The sequence below is a fragment of the Ciconia boyciana genome, chromosome 16, assembly GCF_034638445.1.
Source record: "Ciconia boyciana chromosome 16, ASM3463844v1, whole genome shotgun sequence".
Lineage (NCBI taxonomy): Eukaryota > Metazoa > Chordata > Aves > Ciconiiformes > Ciconiidae > Ciconia > Ciconia boyciana.
This window is the reverse complement of record NC_132949.1, coordinates 14850884-14871827: the sequence shown is the minus strand read 5'-3', so window position 1 is coordinate 14871827 and position 20944 is coordinate 14850884. Positions and strand designations below refer to the sequence as shown.

The window sequence follows — 20944 nt, the reverse complement described above, 5'->3', positions numbered from 1 at the left end:
GGGGGTCTTGCCGGAGTCTGGGAGACCCTACGTAAACACCGGAGACCCTACAATAACAAATCGGGGGAGGTGGGGTCCTGCAGGGTCTTTGGAGACCCTACATAAACATGGGGGACCCTACAATAACAAACGGGGGTGGGGGTCCTGCAGGACCCTGGGAGACCCCATGTAAACAGGGGAGACCCTACAATAACAAAGCGGGGGGGTGGATCTTGTAGGACCCTTGCAGACCCTATGTAAATACAGGAGACCCTACAATAACAGCTTGGGTGGGGCACGGTGTAAACAGGGGAGATTTTGGAGACCCTCCAGTAACAAGCGGGGGGGGGCTGGGGAGACCTTGTTTGGGGGTGCTGGGGGCCCCGTTGTGGGGTGCTGGGTGCCTGGTTTGGGGTGCTGGGGGTGCTGGGTGCCCCACTGTGGGGTGCTGGGTGCCCTTTTTGGGGTGCTGTGGGTGCTGGGTGCCCTTTTTGGGGGGATTGGGTGTATATTTTGGGGTGCTGTGGGTGCTGGGTGCCCCACTGTGGGGTGCTGGGTGCCTGTTTTGGGGTGCTGTGGGTGCTGGGTGCTCCTTTTTGGGGTGCCATGTGTGCCAAGTGCCCCACCTTGGGGTGTTGGGTGCCCCTTTTTGGGGTGCTCTGCGTGCTGCCTGCCCCACTTTGGGGTGCTGGGTGCCCGTCTTGGGGTGCTATGGGTGCTGGGTGCCCCACTGTGGGGTGCTGGGTGCCTGTTTTGGGGTGCTGTGGGTGCTGGGTGCTCCGTTGTGGGGTGCTGGGTGCCCCTTTTGGGGGTGTTGGGTGCCCTTTTTGGGGTGCTGTGGGTGCTGGGTGCCCCTTTTGGGGGGATTGGGTGTGTATTTTGGGGTGCTGTGGGTGCTGGGTGCCCCCCTGTGGGGTGCTGGGTGCCCTTTTTGGGGTGCTGTGGGTGCTGGGTGCCCTTTTTGGGGGGATTGGGTGTATATTTTGGGGTGCTGTGGGTGCTGGGTGCCCCACTGTGGGGTGCTGGGTGCCTGTTTTGGGGTGCTGTGGGTGCTGGGTGCCCCTTTTGGGGGGATTGGGTGTGTATTTTGGGGTGCTCTGCGTGCTGCCTGCCCCACTTTGGGGTGCTGGGTGCCCGTCTTGGGGTGCTATGGGTGTCGGTTGTCCTGTTTTGGGGTGCTCTGCGTGCTGGGTGCCCCACTTTGGGGTGCTGGGTGCCTGTTTTGGGGTGCTGTGGGTGCTGGGTGCCCCTTTTGGGGGGATTGGGTGTATATTTTGGGGTGCCATGTGTGCCGAGTGCCCCTTTTGGGGGTGTTGGGTGCCCTTTTTGGGGTGCTGTGGGTGCTGGGTGCCCCATATTGGGTTGCCGGAGGTGCTGTGTGCTCCGTATCGGGGTGCCGGGTGCCCTGTTTGGGGGTGCTGGCGACTCCCTCGGGGCAGAGCGGGGGCACCCATGGGTGCTGTGTGCGCAGGACCCCCGGACGCGGGAGGTGCTGGGTTTCGGGGACCCCGGGGGGCACCCCCAGGAGCGGCTCCTCACCGTGGTCCACGGCCCCGACATGGTCAACGTGGCCTTCCTCAACTTCGTGGCCGTCCAGGATGACGTTGCCAAGGTGGCACCCGCAGGAGCACCCATGGGTGCTGGGGGGGGGGGAGGAGGGGCGGGTCTTGGGGGCTGTGGGAGCCCTTTTGGGGGGTCTTGGGGGCTGTGGGAGCCGCTATTATGGGTCTCTGGGAGGTTTTGGGGGAACCCTGGGGTCTTGGGGAACTCTGGGGTCTGGGGGGGGGTTCTGAGGGTCTGGGGGGCTTGGGTGCTCATTTTGGGGTCCATGGGCGCCCTGGGGGCTCAGGGTGCCCATTTTGGGGTGCTGGGGGCTCTGGGAGCCCCTATTATGGGTCCCGGGGGGTTTGGGGGGATTCTGGGGGTCTGGGGGTCTCTGAGGGTCTTGGGGGACTTGGGTGCCCATTTTGGGGTCCCTGGGGGTCTTGGGGGCTCTGGGTGCCCATTTAGGGGGCTGGGGGGCTTGGGGGCTCTGGGAGCCCCTCTTGTGGGTCCCTGGGGGTTCTCGGGGTGTCTTGGTGGGTCTCGGGGTTTTGGGGGACTCTGGGGTGCTTGGGGGGTTCTGGGGGAGTCTCTAAGGGTCTTGGGGGCTCAGGGCACCCATTTTGGGGGCTGGGGGCTCGGGGTGCCCATTTGGGGGTGCTGGGGGCCTTGGGGGCTCTGGGAGCCCCTATTGTGGGTCCCTGGGGAGTTTTGGGGGTCTCTGGGGACTTCGTGGGGGGAGTGTCCCTGGGGGTTTTGGGGGTCCCTGGGGTTGTGGGGGGGATCCCTGGGGGACTTTTGGGGGTCCCTGGGAGGTCTCTTGAGGGTCTTGGGGGATTCAGGGTGCCATTTTGGGGTCCCCTGAGGATCTGGGGGGGTCCCTGGGGGATTTGGGGGGTCCCTGGGTGGTCACAGAGCCTTGGGGAGCTCTGGGAGTCCATTTGGGGGTCCCTGGGGTTTTTGGGGGCTGGGGGCAGCTGGGTGTGTGGGGGGTGTCTGTGTCCCTGGGGTGGTTTTGGGGGGACCTGACGGGTTTTGGGGTCCCCCCCCAGGTGTGGACGGACGAGCTCTTCAAGCTGGCGATGAACATCCTGGCGCGCAACGCCTCCCGCAACACCTTCCTGCGCAAAGCGTGCGGCCCCCAAACCTCCCGGCCCCCAAAACCCCCCCGTGGCCCCCAAAACCCTCTGCCCCCCCAAGCCCCTACGCCTGCACCCCCATCCCTGCACCCCCCCCGTGCCCCCACGTCTCTGTAGATCCTCTCTGCACCCCCAAATCCTTCGCAGGGAGCCCCAAATTCATCCTGCACCCCAAATGCTTCCCAGAGACCCCCCTGCACCCCAAATCCTTCCCAGAGACCCCCACTCTCTCCTGTACCCCAAACCTTTCCCAGAGACCCCCCCAAATCCCTCCTGCACCCCCAAATCCTTCCCAGAGACCCCCAAATCCCTCCTGCCCCCCAAATCCCTCCTGCCCCCAAATCCTTCCCAGAGACCCCCCAAATCTCTCTTGCACCCCAAATCCCTCTTGCACCCCAGATCCTTCCCAGAGACCCCCAAATCCCTCCTGCACCCCCAAATCAGAGACCTCCACCCCCTCCTGCTGCCCCACCCCCCCCCCCAAATCCCCCATTCCCTCCTGCACCCCCAAAATCATCTCCGCCCCCCAACCCCTTCCAGACCCTCCCGGGGCACCCCAAAACCTCAACACATGTTTTGGGGTGCCCTCCCCCAAAGTGGGGTGTCGGGGGCTCCCCTCAACCCTGCCCCCCCAGTTACACAAAGCTGAAGCTGCAGGTGAACCAGGACGGCCGAATCCCTGTGAAAAGTGAGTGACCCCCCAAAAATTTGGGGGGGCCCCCCTGACCCCCCTTAAAAAGGGGTCCCTCAAATCTTGAGGGACCTCCCCCAGAGTACCCCAAATCCCACCCCAAAATTTAGGGTCCCCCAGAACATCCCCTCTTAGGGACCCCCCAAGCCTGAATTTTGGGGTCCCCAACATCCTGCCCCCCCAAAAAAATGTGGGGACCCCCCCACTTCCAAGCTTCCTTCTTTTTGGGGTACCCCCATTTTGGGGTGCCCCCAGTTTTCCCACTTTGGTTTTTGGTGTCACCCAAATTTGGGGATCCCCCAGTTACGGTGTCCCCCCACATTTTGGGGTTCTAATGGCCCCCAACATCCTGGGACCCCCCCAGATTTTTGGGGTCCCCCTTTTTTTTGGATCGCCCTTTTTTGGGGTCCCTTCCAGCCCCCCCAAACTTCCTGAACCCCTCAACACCAGGTCACTGCTACTTCAGGGTCCCCCCAATTTCAGGTTCCCCCCAATTCTGGGTTGCCCCCTGTTTGAAGGGGGGGTACCCCAACTTCGTGCTCCCCCCAATTTCGGGGTCCCCCTTCAGCCCCCCACCTTCCTGACACCCCCAATTTTTGCCCCCCCTCCATTTCAGCCTCACCCTGTTTCTGTCTTCCTTTGCAATTCGGGGTCCCCACAACTCCTGGGGTCCCCCAATTTTTGGGAACCCTTTTTGGGGAGCATCTGAAGTTTCAGGGTCCCCCCCCAATTTCGGGGTCCCCTCAATTTCGGGGTGTCCCCCCCCCCCAGCATCCTGAAGATGTTCTCGGCCGACAAGAAGCGGGTGGAGACGGCGCTGGAGTCCTGCGGCCTCAGCTGCAACCGGGTATGGCCCCCCAAAAAAATGGGGTCCCCCCAAATTCTGGGGGGGCTCTGAGTCTCCCCTGCTCCCGCCTGGGTTCCTCAGGGCCCCCCCCAAATGTCCCATGATCCTCCTGGGGTGCCCCCTCCCCATATTTTGGGGTTACCCCCAAATTATTGGGGTTCCCCTTTCCTGCTCTGCATGTTTTGGGGGGCTCCCTAGTACCCCCCCCAATTCTTGGGGTGCCCCCCCAGATTTGGGGGCTGTAGGTGCCCCCCAAACTCTCCGTGTCCCCCAAGGTCTATATTGGGGTTCCCCAAGACCCTTCAAAATTATTGGGGTGCCCCAACGCCCTCCCTGAGGTTTTGGGGGGCTCTGGGTGCCCCAGTGGCAACTGGGGGTCCGCTGCCCCCCCAACCCTCAGTGTACCCCAATTTAAGTCCCCCCCCCGGGGTCCCAACACTCCAGGGCCCCCCCATAATTTCAGGACCCCCAGTTCCAATTTCCCCTTTATTTCTGTCCCCCCTTATTTTGGGGTTCACTTTTTGGGGTGCACAAGCCATTTTTGGGGTACACAAGCCATTTTTGGGGTACAGATGCCATTTTGGGGTGCACAAGCCAATTTTTGGGGTGCAGATGCCATTTTGGGGGGGGCACAAGCCATTTTTTGGGGGTGCTGCCACCATTTCACCTCGCTGGGTTCCACCAAGGTTTTGGGGGGCCCCTAAGTGAGTCGGAGGGAGACTTGGGGGGGCTGGGGAGAGGGTCAGGGGGGTCGTTGGGCCCCCCCTAAATTTTTGGGGTGCCCCCAGAGCGAGGCGATCCCCCCTGAGGAGTTCACCCTCGACACCTTCAGGCGCTTCCTGAGCAAGCTCTGCCTGCGCCCCGACATCGACAAGATCCTCCTCGAGATGTGAGTCACCCCCAAAGCCCCGTTTTGGGGTGCAGGGCATCGTGGGTGCCATGGGGAGGGTTTTGGGGGGCTCTGAGGGGTTTTGGGGTGCTCCTGACACCCCCGTTTTGGTTATGGGGAGCCCCGACGAGCAGGTTGGGGTCCCACATGGGTGGTTGCCACCGTGAGTTCCTTGCAGATTTTGGGGTGCTCCCTTGTGCTCATGGGGGGTTTTGGGGTTCCCTTGGGTATTGTGGGTCCCGTGGGGATTTTGGGGTACCCTGAGGGTTTTGGGGTGCCCACGACATCCCCATTGTTGGTTTGGAGAGCCCCCTATGAGCAGGTCGAGGTCTCACATGGGTGGTTGCCACCATGAGTTCCTTTGCAGATTTTGGGGTGCTCCCTTCTGCTCTTTGGTGTTCATGGAGGTTTCGGGGTTCCCTTGGATATTATGAGTCCCATGGGGTATTTGGGGTGCTCTGAGGGTTTTGGGGTGCTCCTGACACCCCCATTTTGGCTATGGGGAGTCCCTACGAGCAGGTTGAGGTCTCACATGGGTGGTTGCCACCATGAGCTTCTTTGGGGTTCTCCCTTGTGTCATTGGGTGCTCATGGAGGTTTTGAGGTTCCCTTGGGTGTTGTGGGTCCTGTGGGGGATTTGGGGTGCTCTGAGAGTTTTGGGGTGCTCCTGACACCCCCATTTTTTCTATGGGGAGTCCCTACGAGCAGGTTGAGGTCTCACATGGGTGGTTGCCACCATGAGCTTCTTTGGGGTTCTCCCTTGTGTCATTGGGTGCTCATGGAGGTTTTGGGGTTCCCTTGGTTGTTGTGGGTCCTGTGGGGGATTTGGGGTGCTCTGAGAGTTTTGGGGTGCTCCTGACACCCCCATTTTGGCTATGGGGAGCCCCTACGAGCAGGTCAAGGTCCCACATGTGTGGTTGCCACCATCAGCTCCTTGCAGGCCTTGGGGCTCTCCCTCGCGCCGTTACGTTCTCATGGGCCTTTTGAAGTCCCGGGGAGGTGTTTTGGGGGACGCGGGGAGGTTTTGGGGTACCCTGACCCCCCCCCGTTGCCCGCAGCGGGGCGGCGGGGAAGCCCTACGTGAGCTTGGAGCAGCTGCGGGAGTTCGTGAACACGCGGCAGCGGGACCCCCGGCTCAACGAGGTCCTCTTCCCCCCGCTGAGCCCCGAGCAAGCCCGGCAGCTCATCGAGCGCTACGAGCCCAACCAGCAGTTCCGCGAGAGGGGTCAGTGGGGATTTTGGGGGGTCCCCAGGGGGATTTTGGGGGGTCTTGAGGTTTTGGGGTCTTGAAGGATGATTGAGAGCCTTGAAGGAGGAGCTGGAAGGGGTTGAGGGGGATTTGGGGAGGTCTTGGGGGGCTTGAAGAAGGTTTGGGGGGGAGGATCATCTGGGGCCGGAAGGGGGTTTGGGGGCTCCTGGGGGTACTGAAGGAGGATTTGGGGGGTCCTCTGGGGCTGGAAGGGGGTTTGGGGGCTCCTGGGGGTACTGAAGGAGGATTTGGGGGGTCCTCTGGGGCCGGAAGGGGGTTTGGGGGGCTCCTGGGGGTACTGAAGGAGGATTTGGGGGGTCCTCTGGGGCCGGAAGGGGGTTTGGGGGCTCCTGGGGGTATTGAAGGATTTGGGGGTCCTCTGGGGCCGGAAGGGGGTTTGGGGGCTCCTGGGGGTATTGAAGGATTTGGGGGGTCCTCTGGGGCCGGAAGGGGTTTGGGGGCTCCTGGGGGTATTGAAGGATTTGGGGGGTCCTCTGGGGCTGGAAGGGGGTTTGGGGGCTCCTGGGGGTATTGAAGGAGGATTTGGGGGTCCTCTGGGGCCGGAAGGGGGTTTGGGGGCTCCTGGGGGTATTGAAGGATTTGGGGGTCCTCTGGGGCCAGAAGGGGGTTTGGGGGTTCCTGAAATAGATTTTTGGGGGTCTTGGGAGTCTTGAAGAGGGTTACGGGGAAATTGGGGAGTTCCTGGGGGTCTTGAAGGAAGTTTTGGGGGCCCTAGGGGGCTTGGGGTGGTGCTGGTGGGGCCATTGATGGAGGAGTTGGGGGTTTTGGGGGTCCCAAGGGGGTTTGGGTGCCTTGAAGTAGAATTTGGGGGACCTGGAAGGGGGATGGGGGATTTGGGGGCTCTTAGGGGTCTTGAAGGAAGGTTTGGGAGGTCCTCTGGGGGTGGAAGGGGATTTGGGGGTCCTGGGGTCTTGGGTTGGGGGTTTTGGGGGTCCCCAGTGGGGTTGGGGGCCTTGAAGGAGGGTTTGGAAGGTTCTAAAAGGGGGTGGGGGATTTTGGGGGCCCCTGAGGGTCTTGAAAGAGGATTTAGGGGGTCCTGTGGGGCTGGTAGGGGGTTGAGGGGTTCTGGGGGGCTCCTGTTGGCTGGAAGGGGATTTGGGGGGTCCTGGGGGTCTTGGGGTGCTGCTGGGGGTCAGAGGAGGTGGGGGTTTTTGGGGGGCTGCTGGGGGTCTTGAAGGAGGGGTTGGGGGAATTGGGGGCTCCTGCAGGGCTGGAGAGGGATTTTGGGGGGCTGGAAGGGGTTTGGGGGCCTGGGGTGGGGGGGGCTGGAAGAGGGTTTTGGGGGCTCCTGGAGGGTTGGAAGGAGTTTGGGGGGTTGGGGGATTTTGGGGGGCTCAGGGTTAGAGGAACGGGAATTTTGGGGTGCTGGGGGGGGTTCTGGGAAACACCTTTGGGATTCCCGAGGGGATTTGGGGGATGGCAGCAGTGGGGGAGGGGGTCCCCCGGGGGTGGTTTTGGGGTGTCGGTGACCCCGTGCCCCCCCAGACCAGATGTCGATGGAGGGGTTCGGGCGGTTCCTGGGGGAGGAGAACAGCATCGTGCCCCCCGGAACGCTGCGCCTGCACCAGGACATGACCCAGCCCCTCCCCAGCTACTTCATCAACTCCTCCCACAACACCTACCTCACCGGTACCCCAAAACCGTGCACCCCAAAACCTGGGGGGGGCTGAGGGGTTCCCAGGGAGGCACCTGCATCCCCTGCACCCCAAAAAGTGGAGGGGGGGGCCTAGGGTGGCACCTGCGTCCCCTGCACCCCAAAAAGTGGAGGGGGGGGCCTAGGGTGGCACCTGTGTCCCCTGCACCCCCAAAAGTGGAGGAGGGGTCCCAGGGGGGCACTTGGCTCCCCTGCACCCCAAAAAGTGGAGGGGGTGCCTAGGGTGGCACCTGCGTCCCCTGCACCCCAAAAAGTGGAGGGGAGGGGTCCCAGGGGGGCACTTGGCTCCCCTGCACCCCAAAAAGTGGAGGGGGAGGGCCTAGGGTGGCACCTGCGTCCCCTGCACCCCAAAAAGTGGAGGGGAGGGGTCCCAGGGGGGCACTCGGCTCCCCTGCACCCCAAAAACTTGGGGGGGGACACCTAGGGTGGCACCTAGCTCCCCTGCACCCCAAAAAGTGGAGGGGAGGGGTCCCAGGCGGGCACTTGGCTCCCCTGCACCCCAAAAAGTGGAGGGGGGGGCCTAGGGTGGCACCTGCGTCCCCTGCACCCCAAAAAGTGGAGGGGAGGGGTCCCAGGGGGGCACTCGGCTCCCCTGCACCCCAAAAACCTGGTGGGGGATTCTAGGGGGGTCCCAGGGTGGCACCTACCTGCCCTGCACCCCCAAAATGGAGGGGGGGGTCCTAGGGTGGCACCTACCTCCCCTGCACCCCAAAAAACAGGGGGGGGAAATTTGCCTCCCCTGTACCCCAAAAACCTGGGGGGGGTATCCTAGGGGGGTCCTAGGGTAGCACCTACCTCCCCTGCACCCCGAAATTCTGGGGGATCCTCTGAGGGGTCCCCGGGGAGGCACATACCTTCACCCCAAAACCCTGGGGGGCTATTTGCCCCCCCTGTACCCCAAAAACTGGGGGGGGGCTTCTAGGGAGGTCCCAGGGTGGCACCTACTTCCCCATGCACCCCAAAACCTGGGGGGGACAACCGGGGGTCCCTGGGGTGGTTTTGGGGTCCCTGGGAGGGGTCCCTGAGGTATTGGGGGGCTGGGGGGTCCCTGCGGTATTGGGGGTCCCTGAAGTATTGGGGTGCTGGGGGGTCCCTGAGGTATTGGGGGTCACTGAATTATTGGGGTGCTGGGGGGGTCCCTGAGGTATTGGGGGGCTGGGGGGTCCCTGCAGTATTGGGGGTCCCTGAACTATTGGGGGCTGGGGGGTCCCTGAGGTATTGGGGGGCTGGGGGGTCCCTGCAGTATTGGGGGGTCCCTGAAGTATTGGGGTGCTGGGGGGTCCCTGAGGTATTGGGGGTCCCTGAACTATTGGGGGCTGGGGGGTCCCTGAGGTATTGGGGGGCTGGGGGGTGTCCCTGCAGTATTGGGGGGTCCGTGGGCTGGGGGGGGTCCATGGAGCACTTAGAGGTCCCTGATGGGGTGTCAGATAGGTCCGTGGGGTGGGGGGTTTGAGGGGTGCAGGAGGTTTGGGGGTGCAGGGGGGAGTGGGGGTGCCCCGGTTTTGGGGTGCCTCGGCCCCCCCTTAACCCCCTGGCCCCAGCGGGGCAGCTGACGGGGGCCTCCTCGGTGGAGATGTACCGGCAGGTCCTGCTGAGCGGCTGCCGCTGCATCGAGCTCGACTGCTGGAAGGGGCGGCCCCCCGACGAGGAGCCCTTCATCACCCACGGCTTCACCATGACCACCGAGATCCCCTTCAAGGTGCCCCCCAAAACTGGGGGTCCCCCAAACCCCCCCGAGCCCCCCAAAACTGCCCCGGCCCCACAGCAGCCACCCCAACTCCACAGCACCCACCCCAACCCCGCAGCACCCGATGGCTCCCCCCAAGTCCTTCATCCTTCTTGGTGTCACCATGACCCCTGAGATCTTCCTCAAGGTGCCCCCCCAAAACTGGGGGTCCCCCAAACCCCCCTGAGCCCCCCAAAACTGCCCCAGCCCCACAGCACCCACCCCAACTCCACAGCACCCACCCCAACTCCACAGCACCCACCCCAACCCCGCAGCACCCGATGGCTCCCCCCAAGTCCTTCATCCTTCTTGGTGTCACCATGACCCCTGAGATCCCCTTCAAGGTGCCCCCCAAAACTGGGGGTCCCCCAAACCCCCCTGAGCCCCCCAAAACTGCCCCAGCCCCACAGCACCCACCCCAACTCCACAGCACCCACCCCAACCCTGCAGCACCCACCCCAACCCCGCAGCACCCGATGGCTCCCCCCAAGTCCTTCATCCTTCTTGGTGTCACCATGACCCCTGAGATCTTCCTCAAGGTGCCCCCCCAAAACTGGGGGTCCCCCAACCCCTGAGCCCCCAAAACTGCCCAAAGGGCCCCCAAAACTGCCCCAGCCCCATAGCACCCACCCAAAGGCTGCAGCACCCACCCAGACCCCGCAGCACCCAATGCCCCCCAAGTCCTTCATTGCCCATGGTGTCATTGTGACCCCTGAGATCCCCTTCAAGGTGCCCCCAAAACTGGGGGTCCCCAAAACCCCCCTGAGCCCCCAAAACTGCCCAAAGGGCCCCCAAAACTGCCCCAACCCCATAGCACCCACCCAAAGGCTGCAGCACCCACCCAGACCCCGCAGCACCCAATGGTCCCCCCACCTTTCATCCCCCATGGCGTCATCGTGACCCCCCTTTAAGGTGCCCCCAAAACCTGGGGTCCCCAACCCCCGAGCCCCCAAAACTGCCCCGAGTCCCCAAAACTGCCCCAGCCCCATAGCACCCACCCAGCCCCCACAGCACCCACAATGGGCCACTCTGAGCACCCAGAGCCCCTTTTAAGACCCCCCCAAAACCCCGGGGGTCCCCCCCAAACTCCCTCCTGGGCCAGCGCAGCCCCTTTGCGGGGGGTCCTGGGTTTTGGGGTGCTCCCCTGAACCCCCTTTTCCGGCGGGGCAGGAGGTGATCGAGGCCATCGCCGAAAGCGCCTTCAAGACGTCGCCGTACCCCGTTATCCTCTCCTTCGAGAACCACGTGGATTCGTGAGTCCCCCCCAAAACTCCTTGGGTCCCCCCAAATCTTCAGGGTCCCCCCAAACCCCCGGGTGTCCCCCCAAAATCTCCAGGGTCCCCCCAAAACCCTTGGGATCCCCCCCAAACCTCCAGGGCCCCCCTAAAAGCCCCTGGGTTCCTCCCAAATCTTCAGGGGTCCCCCCCCAAATCTCCAGGGTCCCCCCAAAACCCCTTGGGTTCCTCCCAAATCTTCAGGAGTCCCCCCAAATCTCCAGGGTCTCCCCCAAACCCCTGGGGTACCCAAAGCTCCAAGGTCCCCCAAAACCCCTGGTGTCCCCCAAAATCTCCAGGGTCCCCCCCAAAACCCCTGGGGTCCCCCAAATCTCCGAGGGTCCCCCCAAACCTCCAGCATCCCCCATAATCCCTTGAGGTCTCTCCAAATCCCATGGGGGGGATTTGGGGGGAACCCCCCCAGGTGTCCCTAAAAATCTTGTGGGGTCCCCTAAAATTCCTGGGGTACCCCCAAATCCCTCAGGGCCCCCCACTTCCCTAGGTCCCCCCAAAACATCCCTGAACCCCCAAAACTAGCTGGATGCAAGTAGAGGGGAAGCTGAAGGGGGAGGGATAAACCCACCCCCCAACCCTTTGTCACCCCAAAATTGGGGTGGGGGAGGTTTGGGGGGCTGTGGATTTGGGGACCCCCCAGCACCCCAATATTCTCCCCCCCCAGGGCCAAGCAGCAGGCGAAGATGGCCGAGTACTGCCGCAGCATATTCGGGGACGCGCTGCTCATCGACCCCTGGAGAAGTACCCCGTCAGTTTGGGGGTGCAGGGAGGGGTTTGGGGGGCAATGGGGGGTTTGGGGGTGCAGAGGGGTTTTGGGGGGCAATGGGGGAGTTTGGGGGTGCAGAGGGGTTTTGGGGGCAAAGGGGGGCTGGGGGTGCAGAGGGGTTTTTGGGGTAAAGGGGGATTTGGGGGTGCAGGGGGTTTTGGGGGGCAAAGGGGGGTTTGGGGGTGCAGGGGGTTTTGGGGGCAATGGGGAGTTTGGGGGTGCAGAGGGGTTTTGGGGGCGCAGGGGGCTTTGGGGTGCCTGGGGAGTCAGTGCAGGTTTGGGGTGCAGAGCTGCGGTTTGGGGGTGCAGGGGAGGATTTGGGGGGCAGAGCTGCGTTTCAGGGGTGCCAGGGCTGAATTTGGGGTGCAGGGCTGAATTCGGGGTGCAGGGCTGGGTTTTGGGGGTGCAGGGCAGGGTTCGGAGGCCTAGGGCTGGATTTGGGGGTGCAGGGTTGGGTTTTGGGGGTACAGTGCAGATTTAGGGCCCTAGGGGAAAATTTAGGGGTGCCGGAACGGATTCTGGGGTGCAGGGCTGGATTTTGGGGGTGCAGAGCTAAATTTGGGGTGGTGAGGCTGGATTTGGGGTACGGGGGAATATTTTGGGGTGCAGGGCTGGGTTTGGGGGCCGGGGCTGCCTTTCAGGGTGCTGCGCTGGTTGGGAGGGGTTGGATTTGGGGTGCAGGGAGGATTTGGGGGGGACGGGGGGGGAATGGGGCTGGGTTTTGGGGGGGTGCCATGCAGGTTGAGTGGGGTTGGCGGGATTTGGGGGTACAGGGGAAGATTTGGGGGCCCCCTCCTCCCCCCCGTGACTTTTTGGGGTGCCGCAGCTGGAGCCGGGGGTGCCCCTGCCCAGCCCCCAGGACCTGCTGGGCCGGATCCTGGTGAAGAACAAGAAGCGGCACCCGAGGGCGGCCCCCGGCCCCCCCAGCCTGCGCCCCAAAACGCCCAGCGCCAGCGACCCCGGTACCCCGAAACCTCCCCTGCACCCCGAAACCTCCGCAGCACCCCAAAACCTCCCCCCCTGCATCCCCAAATCCCACCCGTACCCCCAAACCGCTCCTGCGTTGCGCCAGCGCCCTGGTACCTCAACCACCTGCCCCCCCCACCCCCTGCACCCGAAACCTCCCCCTGCACCCCGAAACCAAGCCCTGCACCCCAAAAGCCCTCCCTGCACCCCAAAACCTCCCCCCTGCATCCCCAAATCCCACCCGTACCCCCAAACCGCTCTAGCGCTGTGTCAGCGCCCTGGTACCCCAAAACCTCCCCTGCACCCCAAAACCTCCCCTGTAGCTCTCACCTCCCCTGCACCCCAAAATCAACCCCTGCACCCCAAAACCTCTCTGCATCCCCAAATCCCACCCGTACCCCCAAACCGCTTTAGCGCTGTGTCAGCGCCCTGGTACCCCAAAACCTCCCCTGCACCCCAAAACCTCCCCTGTAGCCCCTCACCTCCCCTGCACCCCAAAATCAACCCCTGCACCCCAAAACCTCCCTGCATCCCCAAATCCCACCCGTACCCCAAACCGCTCCAGCGCTGTGCCAGCGCTCTGGTACCCCAAAACCTCCCTGCACCCCAAAACGTCACCCTGTACCCCAAACTACCCCTGCACCCCAAAATCTTAGCCTGTAGCCCCAGACCTTCCCCTGCACCCCGAAACCAACCCTGCACCCCAAAACCTCCCCTGCATCCCCGAATCCCACCTGCACCCCCAAACCGCTCCAGCGCTGCGTCAGCACCCTGGTACCCCAAAACCTCCCCTGCACCCCAAAACCATCCCTGCACCCCAAAACCTCTCCTTGCACCCCAAAACACCCCTGCACCCCGAACCGTTCCAGCCCTGTGCCAGCGACCCAGCACCCCCAAACCTCTCTGCACCCCCAAACCTCCTGCACCCAACCCCCAAACCCCAACCCACCCTGAACCCCCACATCTCAAAGCACCCCAAAATCTGCAGGCCCCCAAACCCACATACAGCCCCCAAACTGCCTTGTGCCCCCAAAACCCCCGCCCCCCAAAACACCTGCCCCCCAAACTGCTGGGTTTTGGGGTCCCTCTCATGGCCCCGCCTCCTACAGGCCCCCCTCACAGAGCACCCCGAAGTGGGGTCCCCCGTGCCCAACGGGGAGGAGAAGGGGCCCAAGCTGGGTGAACCTGAAATCCATCGGTGAGTTTGGGGGTGCTGGGGGCAATTTGGGGGAGCTCCGGAGGATTTGGGGGTGCCAGGGGAGTTTTGGGGTGCTGGTGGGGATTTGGGGTGCCAGGGAGAGATTTGGGGGTGCTCAGGAGGATTTAGGGGTGCAGGGGGCATTCTGGGGGTGCTTGGAGAAGATTTGGGGTGCCAGGGAGACTTAGGGGTGCGGGGGAGGATTTGGGGTGCTCAGAGGGATTTGGGGTGCTCAGAAGGATTTGGGGTGCAGGGGCCATTCTGGGGGTGCTGGGGGATATGGGGGTGCTGGTGGGGATTTGGGGGTGCTAGGGGTGATTTGGGGGTGCTCAGGAGGATTTGGGGTGCAGGGGCATTCAGGGGGTGCTGGGGGGATTTGGGGTGCTTGGGGGATTTGGGGGTGCTGGGGGGATATGGGGGTGCTGGGGGAGGATTTGGGGTGCTAGGGGGTGATTTGGGGGTGCTCAGGAGGATTTGGGGTGCAGGGGGCATTCAGGGGTGCTGGGGGGGATTTGGGGGTGCTTGGGGGATTTGGGAGTGCTGGAGGGATATGGGGTGCTGGTGGGGATTTGGGGGTGCTGGGGGAGGATTTGGGTGCAGCAGCCATTCTGGGGTGCTGGGGGATATGGGGTGCTGGTGGGGATTTGGGGGTGCCAGGGAGAGATTTGGGGTGCTCAGGAGGATTTGGGGGTGCAGAGGCCATTCAGGGAGTGCCAGGGGGATTTGGGGGTGCTGGTGGGGATTTGGGGGTGCCAGGGGGTGATTTGGGGGTGCAGGGGGCATTGACGGGGTGCTGGGGGGTGGTTTGGGGTGCGGGAGGATATTGGGGGGTGAGGGGGTCCCCCAAATCTCTCCCCTCGCCCCAGACCGCGAGGCCGACAGCGAGGAGGAGGAGGAGGAGGAGCTGCCGGAGATGAAGAAGCCGACGACGGACGAGGTGGGCGGTTTTGGGGGCCCTGTGGGGTTTTGGGGGGCCCTGTGTGGTTTTGGGGAGGCCCTGAGGGGTTTGGGGGCCCTGAGGAGTTTGGGGGGCTGTGAGGGGTTTTGGGGTGATCTGGGAAGGTTTGGGGGGCTTGGGGTGTCCTGAGAGTTTGGGGGACCTTGGGCAGTTTTAGGGGCCCCTGAGGGGTTTGGGGGCGGAGAGGGCCCTGGGGGGTGGGGAGGTTCTGGGGGTTCCTGGGGTTTTTGGGGGACCCTGGTGGGGTTTGGGGGATCCGGGGGGTTGAGGGGACCCCAGGGAGTTTGGGGTAACCCAGTTTGGGGTTACCCTGGCGAGTGTGGGGGGACCCCGTGGGTGTTTGGGTGCCCTGAGGGAGTTTGGGGGACCCCAGGGGGATTTAAGGGAACCGCCCAAAATTTATAGGGACTCGGGGGGGGGGACCCCAGGAAGTTTGGGGGGGGGACCCCGGGAGTTTGTGGGGGGCCCTGGGAGTTTGGGGGGGGACACCCCGGAAGTTTGGGGGACCCCGGGAGTTTGAGGGGGACCCCAGGAAGTTTGGGGGACCCCGGGAGTTTGGGGGGACCCCGGGGAGTTTGGGGGACCCAGGGAGTTTGGGGGGGACACCCCAGAAGTTTGGGGAGGACCCCAGGAGTTTGCGGGGGACCCTGGAATTTGGGGGGGACACCCCGGAAGTTTGGGGGACCCCAGGAAGTTTGGGGGGACCTCGGGAGTTTGGGGGGACACCCCGGAAGTTTGGGGGGACCCTGGAATTTGGGGGACACCCTGGGAGTTTGGGGGACCCGGGAAGTTTGGGGTTGACCCCGGGAGTTTGGGGGGACCCCAGGAAGTTTGGGGGGGACCCCAGAAGTTTGCGGGGGACCCGGGAGTTTGGGGGGACCCAGGAAGTTTGGGGGGACCCCAGGAGTTTGCGGGGACCCCGGGAATTTGGGGGGGACCCAGGAAGTTTGGGGGGGACCCCAGAAGTTTGCGGGGGACCCCGGGAGTTTGGGGGGACCTCGGAGGGGGGAGAGGCCCCGGGGGGACACTGGGGTGCCCGGGGTGACGCGGGGGTGCGGGCGCAGGGCACGGCCAGCAGCGAGGTGACGGCCACCGAGGAGATGTCCACGCTGGTCAACTACATCGAGCCCGTCAAGTTCAAGTCCTTCCAGGCCGCCAGCAGTCAGTGGGGGCAGGGGGGCTGGAGCCGGGGGGCTGGAGGGGTGGGGGAAGGGGCCGGGGGGATGTGGGGGGACCCTGAGGGGTTTGGGGGCCTGGGGGGTGGGAAGGGGCCTGGGGGGATGTGGGGGACCCTGAGGGGTTTTGGGGGGGATTTTGGGGGCCCCGAGGGGATTTGGGGGATTGGGGGGTGAGAAGGGGCCTGGGGGGGGATTCGGGGGGACCCTGAGGGGTTTTGGGGGCCTGGGGGGATGTGGGGACCCTGAGGGGTTTTGGGGGGCCTGGGGGATTTGGGGGACCCTGAGGGGGATTTGGGGGCCTGGGGGGTGAGAAGGGGCCTGGGGGGATGTGGGGACCCTGAGGGGTTTTGGGGGGCCTGGGGGTGGGAAGGGGCCTGGGGGATTTGGGGACCCTGAGGGGTTTTGGGGGGACTGGGGGGATATTTGGGGGATTTTGGGGACCCTGAGGGGAGTTTGAGGGGGATTGGGGGTGAGAAGGGGCCTGGGGGGGATTCGGGGGACCCTGAGGGGTTTTGGGGGGCCTGGGGGGGGGATTTGGGGGACCCTGAGGGGTTTGGGGGCCTGGGGGGGATGTGGGGGACCCTGAGGGTTTGGGGGGCCTGGGGAGATTTGGGGGACCCTGAGGGGTTTTGGGGGCCTGGGGGGGGGATTTGGGGGATTTTGGGGACCCCGAGGGGGATTTGGGGGATTGGGGGCGAGAAGGGGCCTGGGGGGGGGATTTCAGGGGTTTGGGGGCTGGGAAGTTTTGGGGGGGGCTCCAGGAAGGTTTGGGGGCATCTTGAGGGGGCTGGGGGTTTTGGGGTCCCCTTGGGGCTTTTGAGGGGCCCTGAGTGGCTTTTTGGGGTCCCGTGGGACTTGGCAGCATCTCCCAAAGCTTGGGGGGGGGGGGGGGGGCGCAGCCTTCACCCGATCCCTGGAAAGGTTTTGGGGGACCTCGGGGGTAATTTTGGGGTGCGGGGGGGCCCCCCCAGAACGCAACAAGGCCTTTGAGATGTCGTCCTTCGTGGAGACGAAGGGGCTGGAGCAGCTCACCAAGAGCCCCCTCGAGTTCGTGGAGTATCCGCCAGCCGGGGGGCGGGGGCTGGCGTTGGGGGGACCCCCGGGATCTGGGGGACCCCCCCGCCCAGAGGGGAGAGGGATGCTGGGGCGACGGGGGGAAGAGGGGGTTGGGGGGAATTGGGGGGTGAGGGTTTGGGGTGCTCTTGGGATTGGGGGTTGGGGGTGAGGGTTTTGGGGTGCTCTTGGGGGACATAGGGGTTTGGGGGAATTGGGGGCGGTGAGGGGTTTTGGGGTGCTCTTGGGGGACATAGGGGTTTGGGGGGAACTGGGGGGTGAGGGTTTTGGGGTGCTCTTGGGGACATAGGGGTTTGGGGGAACTGGGGGCGGTGAGGGTTTGGGGTGCTCTTGGGGACATAGGGGTTTGGGGGAACTGGGGGGGTGAGGGGTTTTGGGGTGCTCTTGGGATTTGGGGGTTGTGAGGGTTTTGGGGTGCGTTTGGGGTGTAGAGGAGTTTTGGGGTGCTCTTGGGGGAAATAGGGGGTTTGGGGGAACTGGGGGGTGAGGGGTTTGGGGTGCTCTTGGGGAAATAGGGGTTTGGGGGAACTGGGGGGTGAGGGGTTTTGGGGTGCTCTTGGGGACATAGGGGGTTTGGGGGAACTGGGGGGTGAGGGTTTTGGGGTGCTCAGACACAGGGCCTGGGGGGAACTGGGGGGGTGAGGGGTTTTGGGGTGCTCTTGGGGAAATAGGGGTTTGGGGGGTGTGAGGGTTTGGGGTGCGTTTGGGGTGCAGAGGGAGTTTTGGGGTGCTCCGGGAACATAGGGCCTGGGGGAACTGGGGGCGGTGAGGGGTTTTGGGGTGCTCTTGGGGGACATAGGGGTTTGGGGGAACTGGGGGCGGTGAGGGGTTTTGGGGTGCTCTTGGGATTTCGGGGGGGGGTGAGGGTTTGGGGGGTGTGAGGGTTTTGGGGTGCTCTTGGGATCTGGGGGGTGTGAGGGTTTGGGGTGCGTTTGGGGTGCAGAGGAGTTTTGGGGTGCTCTTGGGGACACAGGGGTTTGGGGGGAACTGGGGGGGTGTGGGGTTTGGGGTGCTCTTGGGATTTTGGGGGGGCTGTGAGGGGTTTTGGGGTGCGTTTGGGGTGCAGAGGAGTTTTGGGGTGCTCTTGGGGGAAATAGGGGTTTGGGGGAACTGGGGGGTGAGGGGTTTTGGGGTGCTCTTGGGGAAATAGGGGGTTTGGGGGTGTGAGGGTTTGGGGTGCTCTTGGGGACATAGGGGTTTGGGGGGAACTGGGGGCGGTGAGGGGTTTTGGGGTGCTCTTGGGGACATAGGGGGTTTGGGGGAACTGGGGTGTGAGGGGTTTTGGGGTGCTCTTGGGATTTCGGGGGTGAGGGGTTTTGGGGTGCTCTTGGGGAAATAGGGGTTTGGGGGTGTGAGGGCGTTTGGGGTGTAGAGGTGAGTTTTGGGGTGCTCTTGGGAACATAGGGGTTTGGGGGGGGTGGGGGCGGTGAGGGTTTTGGGGTGCTCTTGGGGAAATAGGGGTTTGGGGGGGGGGTCTTGGGGTGTGAGGTGAGTTTTGGGGTGCTCTTGGGGACATAGGGGTTTGGGGGAATTGGGGGGTGAGGGTTTTGGGGTGCGTTTGGGGGATGGGGTGAGTTTTGGGGTGCCCTTGGGGGACATAGGGGCTTTGGGCTGCGTTCAGGGGTTCTGAGCAGGTTTTGGGGTGCACTGGTGAGGTTGGGGGTGCTTTTTGGCGTGTAGAGGTGGGTTTTGGGGTGCTCTTGGGGAAATAGGGGCAATTGGGGGCATATGAGGGGTTTTGGGGTGCCTTTGGGGGATGGGGTGAGTTTTGGGGTGCCCTTGGGGGACATAGGGGGCTTTTGGGGTGTGTTCAGGGGATCCAGGCAGGATTCGGGGGGCATCTGGGGGGCACTGGCTGTTTTGGGGCGCACGGGGGGGGTTAGTGAGTTTTGGGGGGCATTTTGGGGGCGCACAGCTGGGTTTTGGGGTGCGGGGGTCAGGGAGCAGAAGCAGGTTTCGGGGTGCTGTGGGGCTGTTTGAGGAGCCATGGGGCAGCCGTGGGGCGGCCGTGGCATTGCCAGGGCAGGTCGGAGGGCCGTGAGGCAGCCGTGGGGTCAGTTGGGCTGTATGAAAGCGGTACGGGGTTGGCGTGGGGCGGCTATGGGGCAGGCGTGGGGCGGCTATGGGGCAGCCGTGGGGCAGCCGTGGGTCGCGTGGCCCTTGACGCGCAGGTACAACAAGCGCCAGCTGAGCCGCGTCTACCCCAAGGGCACCCGCGTCGACTCCTCCAACTTCCAGCCCCAGCTCTTCTGGAACGCCGGCTGCCACATGGCCGCCCTCAACTTCCAGACCCTCGGTCAGCCCCACGGCGCGACCCACGGCACGGTCCCGACCCATAGCGCGGCCTCCCTCCCTTTCCCGCCCCATAGCACAGCCCCGCTGCGCGGTCCAGAGCGCAACCCGCCGTGCCCCACAGCTTGTGGCGCGGACCTGGAGAGTGGTCCAGACCCATAGCGTGGCCCAGACCCATAGCGTGACCCATAGCATGGTCCATAGTGCAACCGGTGGTGCAGCAGACCCATAGCGTGACCCACCACGTGGCCCTGACCCATAGCACAGCCCCACAGCAGGGTTCCCCTGCACCCCCTAGCTGCCCCCAGCCCCATGGCACCCCACGGTGCACCCAGTCCCCCACTCTGACTCCTAGGGGCTGCCCCACAGTGCTGCCCCTGCCCCATAGCACTGACCTTGCCCCACGGCTCTGCCCCACGGCGCACCCCAGACGTGCCAATGCAGCTGAACCTGGGGCTGTTGGAGTCCCAACGCCCCTACGCCCCATCACGGCTCTGCCCCTCCCCCCCCCCGCCCTATGGCTCTGCCCCACGGCTCAGCCCCACGGCGCTGACCCTGCCCCACGGCTCAGCCCCACGGCGTGCCCCAAACACACTTATACAGCTGATCCTGGGGCCGTTGGAGTCCCAATGCCCCTGCGCCCCATCACGGCTCTGCCCCCCTACCCTATGGCTGTGCCCCACGGCTCAGCCCCACGGCGCTGACCCTGCCCCACGGCTCTGCCCCACGGCGCGCCCCAGACGTGCCGATGCAGCTGAACCTGGGGCTGTTCGAGTACAACGCCCGCTGCGGGCTCCTGCTCAAGCCCGAGTTCATGCGGCGCCGGGACAAAACCTTCGACCCCTTCGCCGAGGACCTGGTGGACGGGATCGTGGCCAACACCCTGCGGGTGCAGGTGGGGCCGGGGACCCCCTGCCCCCCAGAACCGACCGGGGGGGTCCCACTGCCCCCCCAAAGCCGACCTGGGGGGAGGGGTCCCCACTGCCCCCCCAAAACTGACTGCGAGGGGGAGGGGTCCCCACAGCCCCCCCAAAGCCGACCTGGGGGGGAGGGGTCCCCACAGCCCCCCCAAAACCGACCTGGGGGGAGGGGTCTCCACTGCCCCCCAAAAATGACCGGGGGGGGAGGGGTCCCCACAGCCCCCCCAAAGCCGACCTGGGGGGGAGGGGTCCCCACTGCCCCCCAAAACCGACCGGGGGGGTCCCACTGCCCCCCCAAAGCCGACCTGGGGGGGAGGGGTCCCCACTGCTCCCCCGAAACCGACCTGGGGGGAGGGGTCTCCACTGCCCCCCCAAACTGTGAGGGGGAGGGGTCCCCACTGCCCCCTGAAACTGCCCGGGGTCCCCCACTGCCCCCCTAAAGCCGACCTGGGGGGGAGGGGTCCCCACTGCCCTCTGTGGGGGATGGGGAGGTCCCCACAGCCCCCCCAAAACTGACTGCGAGGGGGAGGGGTCCCCACTGCCCCCCCAAACTGCCCGGGGGGGTCC

The 20944-nt window shown here is 64.5% G+C and overlaps 1 protein-coding gene across 1 annotated transcript in view; it reads left to right on the top strand.

Moving 5' to 3' along the window:
* Positions 1–20944, top strand: part of PLCB3 (phospholipase C beta 3) — a 40897-nt gene that overhangs the window by 5367 nt on the left and 14586 nt on the right. The window contains 17 exon segments of the mRNA XM_072881546.1: positions 1451–1591; positions 2574–2653; positions 3296–3352; positions 4123–4198; positions 4987–5087; positions 6145–6311; positions 7842–7985; positions 9552–9709; positions 10907–10989; positions 11690–11754; positions 11757–11773; positions 12618–12753; positions 14822–14892; positions 15978–16074; positions 17063–17147; positions 19337–19461; positions 20198–20352. Of these exon segments, the coding sequence (XP_072737647.1) occupies positions 1451–1591; positions 2574–2653; positions 3296–3352; positions 4123–4198; positions 4987–5087; positions 6145–6311; positions 7842–7985; positions 9552–9709; positions 10907–10989; positions 11690–11754; positions 11757–11773; positions 12618–12753; positions 14822–14892; positions 15978–16074; positions 17063–17147; positions 19337–19461; positions 20198–20352 (1758 nt within the window).